General features: G+C 35.9%; 1 protein-coding gene across 1 annotated transcript in view; it reads left to right on the top strand.

Annotated features, from left to right (window-relative positions):
* RANBP2 (RAN binding protein 2) overlaps positions 1-21,268 on the top strand; it is a 60,596-nt gene that overhangs the window by 28,117 nt on the left and 11,211 nt on the right. The window contains exons 18-23 of the mRNA XM_045550368.1: positions 1,648-1,783; positions 5,268-5,362; positions 6,285-11,271; positions 14,483-14,653; positions 14,992-15,084; positions 15,395-15,573. Of these exons, the coding sequence (XP_045406324.1) occupies positions 1,648-1,783; positions 5,268-5,362; positions 6,285-11,271; positions 14,483-14,653; positions 14,992-15,084; positions 15,395-15,573 (5,661 nt within the window). The remainder of the gene's footprint in view (positions 1-1,647; positions 1,784-5,267; positions 5,363-6,284; positions 11,272-14,482; positions 14,654-14,991; positions 15,085-15,394; positions 15,574-21,268) is intronic.

A 21,268-nucleotide genomic window follows, 5' to 3' on the forward strand; every position in this document is an offset into this window, starting at 1 on the left:
TGTGGTTATTTTCTCCCATTCTGTAGGTTGTCTTTTTGCTCTAATGATTGTTTCCTTGGCTTACACTAAGATTTTGTATATTAATTTTGTGTAATTGTGGCTTATGATATTACATACAATTGTGGTTTAACATAGAGATTTCAGGCACCCAATGTTGTATTCTGTGGAAGTATAGTGGACTAGTTCATGAGCCTGGAAAGCTGGGTGTTAATACTGATTCTGCCACTAATTAATGATCTTGGGCCAGTTGCTTCCTTACCTTTACGTCCGTTCGCTTCTCATCTGTAAAGTGTAAAGTGAGAGAGTTGTTGAAACCACTTCTCATCACATTTTACAGTACTTTGAATCTTAAAAATTATGATTGTAGCACTGATTGCAAGTTCGACACTGTGGTCCAAATACCAGTAGTGACCAGTAAAATTTTCCAGTTGGTTCCACCAATTTCTTATTCTTGGATATGCAGCATCTGGACTAGGCACAGTAGATGGATGAGTAGGGAAAATTTTATTTAGCTTGAAAGTTGAGAGTTTTGGACCTCATAGTTACGTCTTCCTGGGAAATTTTTATTTGAAACACTTGTGGAATAAAAAAAGATATTTTATCTCTGCTCTGATCTCACAAGTTATAACACTTTGGATGTCTGGGCTGGTATAGAGAAGTTTGAAAGTTTTCAAAATTGACCTGTTAACTGATACCACTACAGTTTCTTTAGAATAAGAAATACTTTATTGATATTTCTGTTTCTTAGAAGTGTCCTTGTTTTGCAAGGGGACATGTTGTAGGTTCTGGAGTTGGGTAGGATATTGTCATTTATTATAGTAATTAGCAGAAATCAGAGAGGTAGCTACATAGCTACAATTAGAAGGCAGTATATCTGAATCCTGTCTAGGCAGCAGAGTGGTGTTACGAAAACATTTTTGGAGTCAAGATTTCAGCTGTGCCAGGTTTTGCATTTCTTTTTCTCATTTTGAGATATGAGTTAATATTGTTTACCTGTGTAAAGATTAAGAACTTAAGTGCCTGGAATATATTATTGTATACATAATAAATTTTGTCCAAATATTAGTTGTGTTCCCTTCTCTGGTGGAGCATTTGAGCATCAATGAGAATTAATAGTATTTTGTTAACAGCACGTGGATAAGTGGAATGTTAGTTTTAGGAGGCGATATGGAATGTTAAGTAGTCCAGATGAAGAGGAAAGCAGTGTGGAAAGGAGACACTGGAAGGATGGTCAGGGTAGTACTACTTGAGGACTGTGAAGGTTGGAGAAAGAAGTTTAATTTGTAGGTACTTGTTGTTTTGAGCAGGGAAATTTCTTGGCTGGAACTGAACTTTAGAAAGATTAATATAGGTAAGTGTAGAGTGGAAATGGAGATGAGATCATTTAGGAGGTTATTCAGTTGTTTAGGTTAGACATGGAATGAATGGATTAGGTAGGTGGTACTAAGGAATGAATGAATGGGAGCAGATACTATAAATTTTAACAAATTCAGCATCATGTTTTTAAATCACTACCTGATAGCCAGATCTCATTGGAAATAGAATCACCTAAAAGACATCATCAAGTATTTAAATTTAAAATATTAAGTCTGCCCTGGCATAATATAATTAAGTCTTTGAAATTATTTTCTTTTTTTCTTTCAATAGAAAGAAATGCAGGAATTGAAACTAAATAGCAGTAACTCAGCATCCCCTCATCGTTGGCCCACAGAGAATTATGGACCAGATGGAGTGCCTGATGGATATCAGGGATCACAGACTTTTCATGGGGCTCCACTAACAGGTGAACTGGCAACTGGATAATCCCAGATTTTAGTAACACCACTTTACCTCCCTCTTTTAAAGAGATAAGTTGTGAAATCATCATGTCTGTTTATGTTTGTTTATATACATGTTAATATCTGTTCATGTGTTACTTAAAAAACTGTATTTGGTATTACGGAGATTTTTATAATTCTAAGCAGAAACAAAACAAGTTTTATGTGATCTCATTTATATAAGGGCTTACAGAACCCTTTAATGCACCCTATCACCTCAGATAAGCTGAATCTGAGATGGGATTATTCCTTAAATTGAAAAATGTTAATAAAGTTATGCAGTAACAGATACCTAATGAAGAACTTAAATATCTGGGGAATTATTTTGATATACTGAGAGGAAGGACATTAATAGGAAGTGTTATTTATTTTGAAATATTATGGCTGTATATAGAAGGAAAAGGAGTTAGGACCAAGACCATATTGGATTTTTAAGATGTGTTATGTCACATACTAGCTGTGTTAAGTTAACCTCTCTGAAACATGGAGATAATACTTCGCATAATCACTATGAGCATTTGCATATATGTGGTTGGGTGTTGGTGTGCATTAGGCATTGATCATAGTATACAGTAAACACTTAATGCACTAAGGTTACTAATAGTGCTTACTGTGATTTGGCTATGTACAAAAGTGCTTTGTGAATGTAATTTTAGGTACCACTATTAATTCCAATTTTATAAACGAGGAAATGGGTTTAGAAAGGTTAGGTAACTTAACCATTATTATACAGCTAGTTATTGATACAGCTAGGTTTCAAACTCAAGTCATATTAACTCCTGAGTGCTTGCTAGTATGATGCATCGCCCCCTGGCAGCCAGAAATGACAATAAAAATAGGTTTCTTTTACATCAGACAGACTGCTGCAATAGTAGTAGTGCATGTTTTTTTCTAATTGCTTTTAGCCCAGGAAAGAATTAGAATGATAAGGTCTCATTTAGATTAGCATATTTGTGTGATGGTTCATACTTAAGGCAACCCCACTGGCCTCTTGTGAGAGTGTCTCCTAAATGCAAGCAAAATAACAGAATATCTTTGTGAAGTCAAGCATATTAAATCTTATGAGTCAGAGCTAAATATGTGAGATGTCTAGAGTTCAAACCTTGCTTACTTAAAACTCCTGTGCATTGTATAGAGACTTGTAAGGCAGAGTAAATAGACTGGCTAGCCTTTTCTAGGGCTTTTTCAGTGCTGTGTGCAGTTAGTTATTTGGCACCTTTTGAGACACAATTTCCATTTCTTCTGTGTGCAAGCATAAAAGGCCTTCTGGTATTGTACAAGCACATAAGCACAACATTTACATTGTCTCATTTTATTCTTGCAATGACCCTATGAAATGTGTAGAAGCAGCCCATCCTCATTTTACAATTGAGAAAAATGGAGACTCCAAATGGCTTACTGACAGCGGGGTCACAAAAGTAGCTTTTTGGCACTGAAAGGGAGAGAACCCAGGTCTCTTGATTCTTATTCCTGTGTTCATAGGCTTTTTTTTTCTCCCTTAACAAAAGTAACAATGTATCAAGGTGGATGATTAAAAACAAAGATTGATAAGCATGTAGGACATTCTCAGAAGTATGGAACAATGTAAAGACACTAAAAACTAACCACCTTCTTATCACATAGTCCTGTTGACATTTTGGACCATTCCCTTCTGGTTCTTTTTCTTTGTATACATAAAGTATTTTTTATGAGGTTTTTAACCATGTTACTATGTTGTATATAGACGACTTAGCCTTTTTTGTTATTTTAAGTTCTGAGCATTTTTAAAATTAAATTTTCTTTGAATTTTAATGGGCTTATAATATCCCATCATGTGGAAGTACTGTAAATTCTATTGCCTTATTTATGTGGTTTCCAATTCGTGCTACTATAAATCCTAGGACACAGTCTTTTGATTGTAGAATATTTTAAAAATTAGTTTACACTCTTACCACTAGTATCTGATAGTGCCATCTTTGTGCTCTTGCTGGCGTTGACTTTTCAGTTTGTGAAAACCTTTAGCAATTTGTAGGAACACATATGGTATAAATTGTTAAAGTTTTTTTTATACTAGGCATGTTCAACACTTCAACATGCTCAACAGTTCATGCAAATGACTGTTGGTAGTTTTGCCAACGTGAGTGCCTTTTCTAGTTGTTTGCTTTCCTGGTAAAACACAAAACAGATGGGGCAGATAGTTTCTGTATCAACATGAAAGTTGATGTGCTTTTTTTTTTTCCCCCCTCTAAGCCAAGGAGCACATTTGTGTTCCCAAGAATTTGTCAGATGATTTTTTGGACCTGAACATTCTCAGTAATAGCTTGAGTGTAACCTTATCATTCTGCAGATTTTCAAGGCCCACTTCAAAAACATGGCCCTTGAGGCCTTTTTATGTTTCTTTCCTGAATTGTCTATTTATGTATGTGTTGCTTTTTTTATTAGATTATTTTTAGTGGATTTATAAGAGCTCTTTTTAATTTTTTCTTCACTATTAAGAGTCAGTAGTCAATGATAAACTCCCTAGTTAAACTTCAGACTTTTTGATTCTTGGCTCATGTCTATTATCTTATTCTGTGTTCTGTGTCTGTTTCCTCCCCCTAGTAATTCCAAGATAACCATCTTTACTAGGCAGTTCCGTTCAGTTTCCAGTTTCAGACTTGGGCTTGTGACTAGCCTTTTCTAGGTATTTTTTCATTGTTTTCCAGAGTCAGTTGTTTGGAACCTTTGGGGTACAATTTCTATTTCTTCTTCCATATACAGGCCTAAAAGGTCTTTTGGTTGTTTTGTTTTCTGGTAAAACTGTCATAGCAAATAGTTTTGCCATTAACATGAGTACCTTCTAGTTGTTTGGCTTCCTGGTAAAACTCACACAAAACAGATGGAGCACATAGTTCGTATATCAACCTAAGTGGTGATGTGCTTTTTTCCCCCTCTTTAATGCCAGGGGGACTCATTTTGTGTTACTTGTGAGATCCTTTCCATGAATTTGTCAGGTGATTTTTAACCTGTACACTCTAGGTAATAGCTTTCGTTTACCAAATGCAATCTCCTCATTCTGTAGATTTTCAAGGTTCACTTGCACTTTGGTTCCGTAAGTCCTTTCTGTGACTAGTATATTCGCAGTGTTTCTGATGTTGAGCATGTCTGTGCTTTCACATCATACTGATCTTTCTTAGAAAATGAACCAACTACTTTCTTCTTGCTTCTGTTTTTGATGCTTGTTAGGTGCTTGTTCTTGATCGCAGCAGTGCTATTCTCTTATTCCTTGTGTCATATTTAGCAGTTTTGTCTGGTTTATCATTTGATAATCTCCTTGATTGGTATATTTTGATGTATAGAAATTAAAAAATCTATGTAGTTAAATCTTTCTTTAATTTTTGTTGTTTTTATATTTATAGTTCTTGCCTAGATAGTTATAACTGTAGTATAGACTTTAACAGTGTTTTCTTTTTTTTTTTCCTTTTTTTTTAGTTGCAACTACTGGCCCTTCAGTATATTATAGTCAGTCACCAGCATATAATTCCCAGTATCTTCTCAGACCAGCAGCTAATGTTACTCCCACAAAGGTAACAAAGGAATAATTTATACATTTATAAGTATTTTCTTTTTAATTGTTTAGGCTTCCTTCAAAGAAATTCAAAGGAGTAGTTCAGTATTAAAACTTATATGTCCCGTAAGATATGGATACTTTTAATCTCTCTCCAAATACAGAAGTTATACTTCTTAGTCACCTTATTTTTATGTTACAATAAGTGTGAACATTTAGGGTAGTTTTAAAATGAGAGTGATGGTGGTGATGGGTCATTCATCATCCTGTTTTGGCAGAAATAGAACTAGAGTGTCCTTGCTGAACCACTATGTGGTAAGTACTTTTAGGCCCCATATGGCTATATAACTATTGATTAAGACCCAAAATTATAATAGTATCTGAATGTGAGGGCTTTGAGGACAGACTGTTGAGGTGCACCTAGACCCTTCCTCTTCTGTTTATTGTGGCCCTGGGCTCATTTCTTAAGCTGTCACTGCTTCTGTTACCTCATATGTAAAATGAGGATAATAATAATACTTTAATTCATAGGGTTTTTGAGGATACTAAAATGAGATAATAGATATAAAGTGCTTAGAACAGTGACCAATTGGCACATTAAAAAATGCTCAATAAATGTTAGTCTTCATCATCATCATCATCATCATCATTATTAGTCTTGTTAACATCATTTGATAAATTGTTTAGGAATGAAGAAGATATTCTGTGGATTTATTGTGGAAATAGATTTTTAAGATGCTGTTGTTAATCTTTATTATATGCCAAGTATATATGCAGATATCTTTACAGTAATGTCCTCTCTTAATGATGTGCTGTATTTCCTAATGATACTTTCTTTACCTAATAATATTTGTCTTTAAAGTTTGTGAGACTTGATTTGTATCTGCTTATCTGTAGTTTTGTAGACAATCTACAAAATATTTTAATTTTCTTTCTTTTAGGGTCCAGTGTATGGAATGAATAGGCTTCCACCCCAACAGCATATTTATAACTATTCACAACAGATGCACACACCACCAGTGCAAAGCTCATCTGCTTGTATGTTCTCTCAGGAGATGTATGGTCCTCCTACATTGCGTTTTGAGTCTCCTGCAACAGGAATTCTGTCACCCAGGGGTGATGATTACTTTAATTGCAATGTTCAACAGACAAGCACAAATCCACCTTTGCCAGAACCAGGATATTTCACAAAACCTCCTGTTGCAGCTCATACTTCAAGATCTGCAGAATCTAAGGTTACGGAATTTGGAAAAACTAACTTTGTTCAGCCCATGCCAGCTGAAGGAATAAGACCATCTTTGACAACACCAGCACATACAACACAGCCAGCTCCTTTTAAATTTAACTCAAATTTCAAATCAAATGATGGCGACTTTACATTTTCCTCACCACAGGTTGTGACACATCCCACTTCTGCAGCTTTCAGTAACAATGAATGCCTTTTAGGTCTCCTGACTTCAGATAAACCTTTGCAAGGAGATAGCTATAGTGGACCAAAACCAATTCCTAGCCAAACCATTGGACCTCGAAATACATTCAATTTTGGAAGCAAAAATATGCCTGGAATTCCATTTACAGAAAACATGGGACCAAGTCAGCAAAAGAATTCTGGTTTTCGTCGAAGTGATGATATGTTTACTTTCCATGGTCCAGGGAAATCAATATTTGGAACACCCACTCCAGAGCTGGCAAGCAAGAATCATGAAACAGATGGAGGAAGTGCCCATGGGGATGATGAAGATGATGGCCCTCATTTTGAGCCTGTGGTTCCTCTTCCCGATAAGATTGAAGTAAAAACTGGTGAAGAAGATGAAGAAGAATTCTTTTGCAATCGTGCAAAGTTGTTCCGTTTTGATGGAGAATCAAAAGAATGGAAGGAACGTGGGATTGGCAATGTAAAAATACTAAGGCATAAAACATCTGGTAAAATTCGCCTTCTAATGAGACGAGAGCAAGTGCTGAAAATCTGTGCAAATCATTACATCAGTCCAGATATGAAACTGACGCCAAATGCTGGATCAGACCGATCTTTTGTATGGCATGCCCTTGATTATGCAGATGAACTGCCCAAACCAGAACAACTTGCTATCAGATTTAAAACTCCTGAGGAAGCAGCACTTTTTAAGCGCAAGTTTGAAGAGGCCCAGAGCATTTTAAAAGCCATAGGAACAAATGTAGCCACAGCTCCAAATCAGACTGTCAGAATGGCAAAAGAACCCACAAGTCATGATAACAAGGATATTTGCAAATCTGATGCTGGAAACATGAATTTTGAATTTCAAGTTGCAAAGAAAGAAGGGTCTTGGTGGCATTGTAACAGCTGCTCATTAAAGAATGTTGCAACTGCAAAGAAATGTGTATCATGCCAAAATCTAAACCCAAGCAATAAAGAGCTTGTTGGCCCACCATTAGTTGAAACTGTTTTTGCTCCTAAAACTGGCCCAGAAAATGCTCAAGATAGATTTGCATTGATGACTCCAAAGAAGGAAGGCCACTGGGATTGCAGTATTTGTTTAGTAAGAAATGAACCTACTGTAACTAGGTGTATTGCATGCCAGAATACAAAATCTGCTAACAAAAATGGTTCTTCGTTTGTTCCTCAAACTTCTTTTAAATTCGGCCAGGGAGATCTTCCTAAGTCTGTTAACAGTGATTTCAGATCTGTTTTTTCTACAAAGGAGGAACAGTGGGATTGTGGTATATGTTTAGTACACAACGAGGGAAGCTCTACAAAATGTATTGCTTGTCAGAATCCGAGAAAACAAAGTCTACCTATTACTTCTGTTTCAGCACCTGCCTCTTTTAAGTTTGGTACTTCAGAGATAAGTAAAACTCTGAAGAGTGGATTTGAGGACATGTTTGCTAAGAAGGAAGGACAGTGGGATTGTAGTTCATGCTTAGCGCGAAATGAAGCAAGTGCTACAAAATGTGTTGCTTGTCAGAATCCAAGTAAACCTAGTCCATCTACTTCTGCTGTTCCAGCTCCTGCCTCTTTTAAGTTTGGTACTTCAGAGACAAGCAAGGCTCCAAAGAGTGGGTTTGAAGGAGTGTTCACCAAGAAGGAAGGACAGTGGGATTGCAGTGTGTGCTTAGTAAGAAACGAAGCCAGCACTACCAAATGTGTTGCTTGTCAGAATCCAAGTAAACAGAATCAGTCTACTTTTGCTCCTTCAGCACCTGCCTCTTCAGAGACAAGCAAGGCTCCAAAGAGTGGGTTTGAGGGAATGTTCACCAAGAAGGAAGGACAGTGGGATTGCAGTTCGTGCTTGGTAAGAAATGAAGCCAGCGCCACCAAATGTATTGCTTGTCAGAATCCAAGTAAACAGAGTCAGCCTACTTCAGCTATTTCAGCACCTGCCTCCTCAGAGACAAGCAAGGCTCCAAAGAGTGGATTTGAAGAAGTGTTCACCAAAAAGGAAGGGCAGTGGGATTGTGGTGTTTGCTTTGTACAAAATGAGAGTTCGTCTTTAAAATGTGTGGCTTGTGATTCCTCCAAACCAACTCATAAACCTGTTGCAGAAGTTCCTTCAGCTTTCACATTGGGCTCAAAAACAAAGTTAAATGACTCTTCTGGAAGTCAGGTGGGAACAGAATTTAAAAGTAACTTTTCAGAAAAAGATGTTAAATTTGGCAACAGAGAACAAGGATTTAAATTTGGGCATGTGGATCAAGTAAATATACCTTCATTTACATTTCAGAGTTCTTCTAATACAGAATCCAAGTCAACAAAAGAAGGGTTTACTTTTTCCATTCCTGCGTCTGCTGATGGATATAAATTTGGCATTCAGGAACCAGGAAATCAAGAGAAGAAGAGTGAAAAGCACCTTGAAAATGACACTGGTTTCCTGGCTCAGGATGTTAGTAGCCAAAAGAATGGTAGTGGTGTGATTTTTGGTCAGACAGGTAGCACTTTTACCTTTGCAGATCTTGCAAAATCAACTTCAGGAGAAGGATTTCAATTTGGCAAAAAAGACCCTAATTTCAAGGGGTTTTCAGGTGCTGGAGAAAAATTATTCTCATCACAGAGTGGTAAAGTGGCTGATAAAGCCAACACTTCTGCTGACCTTGAGAAAGATGATGATGCCTATAAAACTGAGGACAGTGATGACATTCATTTTGAACCAGTAGTTCAAATGCCTGAAAAAGTGGAACTTGTAACAGGAGAAGAAGATGAAAAGGTTCTGTATTCACAGCGGGTAAAATTATTTAGATTTGATGCTGAGATAAGTCAGTGGAAAGAAAGGGGTTTGGGGAACTTAAAAATTCTCAAAAATGAGGTCAATGGCAAACTACGAATGCTGATGCGAAGAGAACAAGTGCTAAAAGTGTGTGCTAATCATTGGATAACAACTACAATGAACCTGAAACCTCTCTCTGGATCAGATAGAGCATGGATGTGGTTAGCTAGTGATTTCTCTGATGGTGATGCTAAACTAGAGCAGTTGGCAGCAAAATTTAAAACACCAGAGCTGGCTGAAGAATTCAAGCAGAAATTTGAGGAGTGCCAGCGACTTCTATTAGATATACCACTTCAGACTCCTCATAAACTTGTAGATACTGGCAGAGCTGCCAAGTTAATACAGAGAGCTGAAGAAATGAAGAGTGGACTGAAAGATTTCAAAACATTTTTGACAAATGATCAAACAAAAGTTACTGATGAAGAGAATAAAAGTTTAGGTACAGGTGCTGCCAGTGCTTCAGACGCAATAGTCAAGCCAAATCCTGAAAGCACTGGGCCCTCATTAGAATGGGATAACTATGATTTAAGGGAAGATGCTTTGGATGATAGTGTCAGTAGCAGCTCAGTACATGCTTCTCCATTGGCAAGCAGCCCCGTGAGAAAAAATCTTTTCCGCTTTGGTGAGTCAACAACAGGATTTAATTTCAGTTTTAAATCTGCTTTGAGTCCATCTAAGTCTCCTGCCAAGTTGAATCAGAGTGGAACTTCAGTTGGCACTGATGAAGAATCTGATGTTACTCAAGAAGAAGAGAGAGATGGACAGTACTTTGAACCTGTTGTACCTTTACCTGATCTAGTTGAAGTATCAAGTGGTGAGGAAAATGAACAAGTTGTTTTTAGTCACAGGGCAAAACTCTACAGATATGATAAAGATGTTGGGCAATGGAAAGAAAGGGGCATCGGCGATATAAAGATTTTACAGAATTACGATAACAAGCAAGTTCGTATAGTGATGAGAAGGGACCAGGTACTAAAACTTTGTGCCAATCACAGAATAACGCCAGACATGACTTTGCAAAATATGAAAGGGACAGAAAGAGTGTGGGTATGGACTGCATGTGATTTTGCAGATGGAGAAAGGAAAATAGAACATTTAGCTGTCCGTTTTAAACTGCAGGATGTTGCAGACTCCTTTAAGAAAATTTTTGATGAAGCAAAAACAGCCCAAGAAAAAGATTCTTTAATAACACCTCATGTTTCACGTTCAAGTACTCCCAGAGAGTCACCATGTGGCAAAATTGCTGTAGCTGTGCTAGAAGAAACCACAAGAGAGAGGACAGATTTAATTCAGGGTGACAGTGTAACAGATGCAACTTCAGAAGTTGGAGAAGTTTCTAGCACATCTGAAACAACAAAAGCAGTGGTTTCTCCTCCAAAGTTTGTATTTGGTTCAGAGTCTGTTAAAAGCATTTTTAGTAGTGAAAAATCAAAACCATTTGCATTTGGCAACAGTTCAGCCACTGGGTCTCTGTTTGGATTTAGTTTTAATGCACCTTTGAAAAATAACAATAGTGAAACTAGTTCAGTGGTGCAGAGTGGATCTGAAAGAAAAGTGGAACCTAACGAATGTGAGCTGTCAAAGAAAACTAATACCAAACAATCTTCTGATGGCAAAGTCAAAAATCTCTTTGCTTCCTTTCCAAAGGAAGAGTCCTCCGTTAATTACACATTTAAAACACCAGAAAAGGGTAAGTGCTTAGTCCAGAGTTAAGAACAGTTTTTGTTTGTTTTTTTCCTTTTAATGTTTATCTTGATGCAGACTCTGTAGGATGCTAATGTTGTAGTCAAATTTGGGTCATAAACTTTACTTTGTAAACACCCCAAAAATAGTCAAGCACATTTTTATCTACCTAAATAAGTTCACTGTGGGTATTCAAACAGCAGGAGATTTTAAGTCATTAAAGAGATTTCACTGGAAGATATTTATATCATGCTAGGGCAGAGCAAAGGAACTCGATATAGTATAAGGGCTCGTACTTGAATCATGAACATTAATGCAAATCTTTTTATATTCATTTTCAGTTTTCAATTTATTATTTTTTCTTTCTTTTTTTTTTGAGACAGTCTTGCTCTGTTGCCTGGGCTACAGTGCCGTGGTGTCAGCCTAGCTCACAGCAACCTCAAACTCCTGGGCTTAAGCAATCCTGCCTCAGCCTCCCGAGTACCTGGGACTACAGGCGTGCGCCACCATGCCTGGCTAATTTTTTATATATGTATATATATATTTTAGCTGTCTAAATCATTTCTTTCTATTTTTAATAGAGATGGGGTCTTGCTCTTGCTCGCACTGGTCTCGAACTCCTGACCTCGAGCCATCCTCCCGCTTTGGCCTCCCAGAGTGCTAGGATTACAGGCGTGAGCCACTGTGCCTGGCCTTATTATTTTTTCTTATCACTCAACATGGTATTGAAATGTTCACATTTTATGTGTTAGTTGTGCCACCATTTATTAAGTGAGCAAAGAATGAAACCACTAGGATAAATGAGTATGTAAGACAACCAGATTGATGTAAATTGAGGGACTCTAGCTTTTTATATCTTGAAATCATATTCATCTTGTCCCAACATGTTCAAAAATGAAATATTCTTTATTTTCTAGGATTTAATTTTAGCCTTTTTAAATCTAATCCCATGGCCTTTTGGACCAGCACCCCTTCCTCACAGCTTGAGAGCAAAGGTATAGAGTTAGCATTCTCAGTATGAGATGATAGCAATTTTTAGCAGCTGTTAGTCCTTAGCAAAGTAACTGTGGCTGTATGGAATTAAAGTACTTAACACTACAACATGCATGTTAAAGAATGCCAGTTTAAGCAAAAGTACTTTTTGACTGGTGGCATGACACCCTTTACTGCCTTTTTTTTTTTTCTTTTAATGTACTTGGGTGTCATGTTTTCTCACTGTTAAACATTGTTATTTTTTGCCGTGTTGTACTTCATTGCTCTGTTATTTCAGTTCTGCTTAATGAAGACCTATGTTTCATCTAACATTTATCTTTAGCCACTAATGTCTACTGGTATTGAAACGTGATGGCAGCAGTGTGTAAACAGTATGGAATAGAATGTCCCTTTAGGGCTAATCTTTTGTACATGGTTTAGAAAAATGTTATATTTGAAAGTGGACCCCATTTTTAACAGGCACCATTCTGTAGCTTATATGTTATATATGTAGCATAGATCATTTGTAGAAGTATTGCTACTAGAGTAGAACAATAGAAAGTGGAATCTGTTGAAGATCTTCAAGAGCAAGGTTAGGAAATGAAAGCTCAACATTTTTGTCCAATAACCCATCTCGAGCATGCCAGACAAGTACAGTGATGAAGTAATAGTCCTTGATTTCTGCAGTTTTTGGTTTTAAAGTATACCAGTTATATTACTAGCTAAGACAGTTTGTAAAGAAATCTTTTAAAGGTGCAGTCTTTGAGAAGTTACGTGAAAAGCGTGGACTTTATAAAAAAGTAGATACATACTTGCACACAGTCTCTGTGGGTCTAGGTTAAGAATACCTGGTCTAAGAGCAGATTTACCAATATACTACTGTAGGACAGAGAGCCTTATTCTGTTTTAAATCTGGTAATGTCATAGTCCTGAAGGACTTTAGAAATGAAGACTTTAGACATGAGGAAACAGGCCCTGAGAGGCTATCTGATTTACCTACAGTATCTTTACCAGGTAATAGAACTGAAACAAGAATTTGTATCTTATAGTGTACTTTTATTGTCCCTGTCTAGGAACTAAGTTTTTATTTATAATGAAGGAGAGGGGCAAGTTTAACATTGTAAAAGGAAGGGCTCTGGTTCTCTATAGAATGGTTTCATTCAGTAGAAATAAAATATGACCAGTGTATGTAATTTAACATTTTCTAATAGCCATATTAAAAAAAAAACAGGTTTTAAAAAAAGGAAATAATTAATTTTAATAATATATTTGCTTAAACTCATTATATCCAAAATATCATTTTAACTTCTAATCAGTATAAAAAATAAATAAGATCATTTACATTTTTTAATGCCAAGTCTCCAAAATCCATTCTGTATATTTACACTCATAGCACTTAATTTGGACTAGCTACCTTTCAAGGGTTTAATAGCCACATGTTGTTAGGCTACCATATTGGACAGAGCAGCTCTAGAGAATTTTTCCCTAGCACTGGTTGGTACGTGGCCTGCTTCATGACTGGCTTACTTTATCAGTTCCTTCAGCCAGAAATTCTTCTTTCTAGACCATAACAGACTGCATATAGAATTCCTTTCTCCCTCTTATTTTTTGCCCTTTTCATTGGCAGGGGCTTGAGCAGGAGTGTTTTTAAGTTATAGGAATTGTCTTAGATTATACAGTACTACTTAGCCATAGGATAGCAGTTTTTATTTAATTTTATCTAGTGTCATGCTTGGAAATATGCAAAACTGGATGTAACTCTAATCACCTGTCATCCTTGGCAATTGTAACTTTCCTTATAGAAACTATTCAAGGTTAGCTTTGGATTAGTTTCATATGTATACTAATCTTTGCTTATGTTTTCTTTAAGATTTTTTTTATTTGCAAATGCATGGATATTTTTATAAATGATTTAGTATGATATATGATTATGGCAACATTTTCTAAATGCCTTTTTAAATTATAGAAATCAGTAATTCTTTTCAATGACTCATAAAGAAATAAGAGTTTTTTTGGTCTTAAATAGATTCTATGTTCACTAAGCGTTTTTGGTGTTACACTAAATCAGGATTTTAATTCTAATTCATCATTGTCATAGAGCTCTGTCTGCATCAAAGTATGTGTGTTTTATGTCAGTATGCTGTTTTAACCTATAGATAAGTCTTGTGGTTTTTATTTTCAGTTATTGATGTTGACAATACTTAATACTCTGTTTTTATAAATTTTTTTTGACTTGTGTTATATAGCAAAAGAGAAGGAAAAACCTGAAGATCCTCCCTCAGATGACGAAGTTCTCATTGTGTATGAACTAACTCCAACTGCTGAGCAAAAAGCCCTTGCAACCAAACTTAAACTTCCTTCAACTTTCTTCTGCTATAAGAATAGACCAGATTATGTTAGTGAAGAAGAGGAGGATGGTAAATCTTTTGTTATTTTAAAAACACTCTGTTCCTGCCCATCTTAGTAATTGAGAGTATAGCTTAAGTAGTTCAGCAGAGGTGAGAATTGGGTCGGGGGCAAGGAAATTGGACAGTGAGCTATTAATAAAATGATAGTAGCGCAGCTCAAACAAGAAGAGAAGCCAAGCTAAAGCTCTAATAGTAGGAGAGGTATTAAGAATATGCAATTGGCAAAATTGGCTGCTATTTGGTTGTTGAGAGTGAGGGAAAGAGTGAGGCTGAAGATAATCCCTAAGTTTTTGACTAGGAAACCCCTGAAACTTACTAGAAATTCTTTTACTCAATTGTACTTTAAGATGAAGATTTCGAAACAGCTGTCAAGAAACTTAATGGAAAACTGTATCTGGATGACTCAGAAAAATGTTGGCCATTGGAAGAAAATCTAGCCGGTATGTTAAATTTAAATGACTGTTTATAATGCTTTTATCAGATTTTCTATTTAAAAGAAATAACCTAGTCTGATCAGTTCTGTAGTTTTACTTATGTAATATGCCTGTGGTGATTTAAAATACTTAAAACTAATATTAGGTGAAAAACATGATTCTCCTGGTGGTTTTTAATCTTCATTAGCATTAACAGGTCTTGTTACCTGGGTCTGTAGATTACATTGAGGACCACTGATGATGACCACTGTTGTAGAACAGTTGGACTTCATCTAATTTTATCTTTTCTTTTGCTTGTATTTTATGGACTTTTCAGATAATGAGAAGGATTGTGTTATTATTTGGGAAAAGAAACCAACGGTTGAAGAGAAGGCAAAAGCAGATACATTAAAACTTCCACCTACGTTTTTCTGTGGAGTCTGCAGTGATACTGATGAAGACACTGGAAATGGGGAAGACTTTCAATCAGAGCTTCAAAAAGTTCAGGAAGCTCAAGTAAGTAAGAATGTCATTTTCCTTTTGGTTCTGTTGCCTTTGTTGATTGAGTAAACTGTAGAGTCTTCTTACCACATGGTAATAATGGGTCGTGGATTTAGGGGTCTACCAGTTAGCTATGGCCAGGGCAGGAGGAATTTTGCTCTACACAATATGTATAGGATCTATATGCTGAAAACTACAAAACACTGATGAAGTAAAGGAAAATCCAAATAAATGAAGACGCATACTATTAATGGATTGGAACATTCAAAATAGAATTCCAGTTTTCCCAAAATTGATCTATAGATTTAACATATTACCAATCAAAACCCTACCAGGATTCTTTGTGGACATAAACAAGCTAATTATAAAATTTCTATGAGAAGATAAAGATTATACATTTGTTACAATTGATAAACCTACACTGATATATCATTGTCACTCAAAGTTGTTGAGAATTTTTACCTTAAATGAATGTTGAAGTTTGTCAGTTTTTTTTAATCTATTGATGTGATCATGTAGTTCTTTTTTATTAAATCTGTGAATGACATTGATTTTTCAAATGTTCAGAAAGCTAATTTTGCATACCTGGGATAAACCTCATTTGGTCATGGTATATTGTAATTTTTATATGTGATAGGATTCAATTGGCTTAAATTTTGTTACAGATTTTTGGATTTATAGTCATCAGGGATACTACTGATCAGTACTTTTCTGATATTGTCTTTGGCTTACATATAAGAGCAATGCGGGCTGGGCTTGGCCGTGAGGGCCTATGTCTGTAGTCCCAGCTACTTAGGAGGCTGAGGCAAGAGGATCGCTTAAGTTAGGCTGCAGCATGCTATGATTGCACCTGTGAATAGCCACTGCACTGCAGCCTGGGCAACATAGTGTGAGACCTTGTCTCATTGGAAAAAAAAAAAAGTTCTACTGGTATCATAAAATGAAATGGGAAGTATTTCCTGTACTGCTATTTTCTGGAATAGAGTATGTTGAATTGGTGCAGTTTCTCCTTTAAATGTTTGGTAGTTTTCACCAGTGAAACCATCTGCATCTGGAATTTTCTTAAGTTTCTTTCTTCCTTCCCTTCCTTCTCTTCCCTCCTTTCCCTTCTCTTCCTTCCTTCCTTTTTTCCTTCCCTTCCTTCTTCACTCCTTTCTTTCCCTTCTCTCTCTCTTTCTTTTCTTTCCTTCTTTCTTCCTTTCTTTTCTTTCCCTTTCTTTTCTTTTCTTGACAGGTCTCACTTTATTGCTTAGGGTAGAGTGCAGTGACATCATCATAGCTCCCTGTAACCTCAAACTCCGGGGTTAAGTGATCCTCCTGCCTCAGCATCCCGAGTAGCTGGGACTACAGGTGTGCACCACCATGCCTGGCTAATTTTTCTATTTTTTTGTATAGACGGGTTCTCACTATATTACTCAGGCTGCTCTTGAACTCCCAGCCTCAGGTGATCCTCCCACCTTGGCCTCCCAAAGTGCTAGGATTACAGGTGTGAGCCAACATACCTAACAAGATTTTTAAAATATAATAAATAGAGGACTATAATAGATGGAGGACTGTTGGGATTATCCAGGTAATCACCTTATTCTTGAGTGAGTTTTAGTAATTTGAGTCTTTTAAGGAAGTGGTGTCAAATTGTGTGTGTAGAGTTGTTCCTGGTAATCCGTTATTAAGGTTTTAATGTGTTTGTTGGTTCAGGAGTGAAATATTCCATTTTCTCTTCCTGATATTTTTTGGTTGACCTTGTTAGAGGTTCATCAGTTTCACTGATGCTATTTTTCAATAGAAACAGATTTTGGCTTCATTGGGTTTTTTGTTTGTTTTAATCTATTTTTTCCCATGTTGAATGTAATTGAGTTTTACTTTTTATTGTTTCCTTCTTTTCTTGGGTTTATTTTGCTTTTTTTCTAGTTTCTTAAAGTGGAAGCTTAAATTACAGATTTAAGACCATTCTTCATTTCTAATATAAGTAATACTGTAAGTTTCCCTCTAAGTACTGTTTAATTGTATTTTCCAAGTTGTAGTAAGTAGTATTTTCTCTTTCATTTAATTTAGAATATTTTCTTGTTTTCCTTGAGGTATTCTTTTTGATCTATGCATTAGATAGTAATATGCCATTTCCAAATATTTGGTGGTTTTCCAAGTATCATTCGGTTAGTGATTTCCAGTTTAATTCCATTATGGTAAATGACAATATTTTGAATAATTTCAATTCTTATAAATTTAGTGAAGCCTATCTTGGTGAATATTTCATGTGCACTAAGAAGAATGTGTAGTTTGCTGTTTTTGCATGAGTAGTGTTTTATAAATATTAGATTAGGTCAAATTAGTCGATACTATATATCATTCAGATCTAATATATCCCTGTTAATTTTTTGTCTGCTAGTTTTGTCACTTACTGAGAGATGTGTTATCAAGCAAAATTATGGATTTGTCTGTTAATTTTTGCTTCTCGTACTTTGTGTTCTCTTGGTTTTGTTAATTTTTCTGTTAATTTTCCATCCTCTATCTCATTTATTTCTGCTCTAGTCTCTTCCTTCCTTCCTTTTGCTTGCTTTGAGTTCACTTCACTCTTTATTTTCTAGCTCCCCTCCCCCCCCTTCTTTTTTTGAGACAGGGTCTTGCTCTGTAGCCTGGGTAGAGTGCAGTGGTGTCATCATAGATAGCTCACTGTGACCTCAAACTCCTGGGCTGAAGCAGTTTTAGGTTCACAGCAAAATTGAGTGGAAGGTACAGAGATTTCTCATATATCCCCTGCCCCTACGTAGGCACGGCCTCCTTTATCAACTTCCTACACCACAGTGGTACATTTGTTACAGTCAGTGATTCTGCATTCATGCATCATCACCCAAAGTTCAGAGTTTACTTTAGGGTTCAGTCTTGGTGTTGTACATTCTGTGGACCTCCTTGGCAGATATGTGATAAATAAATGTCATGTACACAATATTATAGTGTCCTACAGAATAATGGTTTCACTGGCTTAAGAAATCCTCTGTGTTCTGCCTCTTTACCCCTCCCCTCACCCTTAATCCCTGGCAACCACTGATCTTTTTAGCATGGTTGTCTGACTGTTTTTAAAGCTACTACATAGCTGAGGGTGGGAAAGGGACACAGGGGTGTGAGGGTAGGTCACTGCCAGAAACCTAGCTTTTTTTTTTTTAACTGAAGCTCAGTTTGAACAAACGTTCCTCAGATTGTTGTAGTCTTTGGTTAATTTCCAAAGTTGATAAAAAAGTTAGTTTTGATCACCTTTGTTAAGTGTTTTTGCCGCTTTTATGGGAGAGCCTATTTACGGTGGTCCTCACTCTACCACTGCAAGAGTGGTAAATCAACCCTTTTATCATGATCATTCTTCTTTATCCCTTGTAATTTGTCTGAAGTCTGCTTTGTCTGATAATTGATATAGTCACTCAGACTTCTTTTTGTATGCAAATGTGTGGATTTGTGTAGAATATGTGTGTTCAATTGTTTTCACTTTTCACTTATCCTTTTTTTTGTAGACAGCGTTTTGTTAGTGTTTTCTAAATCTAATTAGATAATCTGTTTTTATTGATGTTCAGACCACTTACATTTATTTAATATAATTAGTGACATTCTTTGATTCAGATTTATTACTTTATTTTTAGTTTGTGTATGTCCGTTCTATTTTTCATTACTCTGATTTCCCTTTCCTACTTTCTTCTGAATTATTTAAATAGTTTTTCAGAATTCTTTTAAAATTTCCTATAATTTTAACTATTTCTTCATATAGTTTTTTTAATGGTTGCTCTAGAGATTATAATATGTACACCACACTTTAAAGAAACTATTTAGAATTACTATTTTTCCTTTTCAAGTAAAATATAGAAGTATTAGAACTATATAGATTTTTAACACTCCTCCATTAGGATGGTGACTATCATGTGTTACAGCTATAACCATCAAAAATTCTATCAGTCACATTTTGCTTTCAATGGTCATATATTCTTAGAAACCTAAAAAGTAAACAACAGTTTATTTACTTAGATAATCACCATTTCTGTAATTTTTTATTCTAAGCATTCTAGGATTCCCTCTGCTATCTTTGGCCTTCTGCCTGCAGAATTTTCATTTGCTTTTCTTTTAAAGCAGGTCTACTGGTGACAAATTTTCTTAGTTTTTCTTTGTCTGAGAATGTCTTTATTTTTTCTTCACTCCTCAAAGGTTATTTTTGGTGATATGGTATTCAGGGTTGACAGTTTTCTTTCAATACTTTAAAAATGTTTTACTATCTGCTAGCCTCCACGGTTCTTTGTCTATTTTGGATACAAGTCCTTTTACATGGTCCCCAACCCCTGGGCCTTGTACTGGTACTGGTCTCTGACCTGTTAGGATCCATGCTGCACAGCAAGAGCTGAGCTAGTGAAGCTTCGTCCCTATTTACAGCTGCTCCCCATTGCTTGCATCATTGCCTGAGCACCGCTTCCTGCCAGACCAGTGGCAGCATTAGATTCTCGTAGGAGCCTGAACTCTACTGTAAATTGCACATGTGAGGGATCTGGGTTGCAAGCTCCTTATGAGAATCTAATGCCTGATGATCTGAGATGGAGCTGGGGAGCAGCTGCAAATACAGATTATCATTAGCAGAGAGGTTTGACTGGATGAAAAATGTAATGCTCTTGAGTCATCCCAAAACCATCCCCTCCATCTGTGGAAAAATTGTCTTTTTATTATCTTAACAATGTCTTTTACAGAGCAGCAGTTTTTAATGAAATCTAACTTAGCACATTTTTTCTTTTCATGGATCATGCTTTTGGTATTTTAACTAAAAATTATCACTAAACCTAAAGTCATCCAGATTTTCTCCTTTATTGTATTCTAGAAGTTCTATAGTTTTACATTTTACATTTAGGTCTTTAATGCATTTTAATATTTTTGTGGAAGGTGTAAAGTCTGTGTATGGATTTATTTTTTTTGTTCATGGATGTCCAGTTGTTCCAGCACCATTTGTTGAAAAGACAAATTGTTGAATTGTCTTTGCTGCTTTGTCAAAGATCACTTGACTCTATTTCTCTGAGTCTGTTTCTGGGCCCTCTGTTCTGTTCCATCATCTGTTGGCCTATTCTTTCACCAATACCACAACATCTTGATTATGGTAGCTTATAGTAAGTCTTGTGGTTTAATACTGTCAGATCTCTGATTTTGTTCTTTAGTATTACTTTGCCCATTTTGTGTCTTTCATCTTTCCGTATAAACTTTCGAATTAGTTTGTCTGTGTCTGCAAAATAACTTGCTGGGACTTTGATTGGAATTGTGTTGAGTCTGTTGGTCAAATTGAAAAGAGTTGACATTTTAACAGTGTTGAACATGGACTATCTGTCCATTTATTTATATTTTCTTTCTTTTATCAGAATTTTATAGTTTTCTTCATAAGTGTACATATTTTCATGTTTTGTTAGGTTTATACCTATGTAGTTTGGCTTTTGGTGCTAATGTAAATGGTATTGTGTTTTTAATTTCAAATTTCTATTGATTCCTGGTTTATAAAAAGGCAATTGACTTTTGTATATTTACTTAGTATTTCATAACCTTTTTATAATCCCTTATTAGTTTCAGGTGTTTTTTGCCCATTCTTCATAGTTTTTTTTACATAGGCCATTCATGCTTTCAGTGAACAAAGACAATTTTATTTTTTTCCCAATCTTTATACCTTTTATTTCCTTTTCTTATTTCATTAGTTAGAATTTCTGGTATG

Source organism: Lemur catta, chromosome 4 (genome assembly GCF_020740605.2).
Source record: "Lemur catta isolate mLemCat1 chromosome 4, mLemCat1.pri, whole genome shotgun sequence".
In the NCBI taxonomy this organism is placed as follows: domain Eukaryota; kingdom Metazoa; phylum Chordata; class Mammalia; order Primates; family Lemuridae; genus Lemur; species Lemur catta.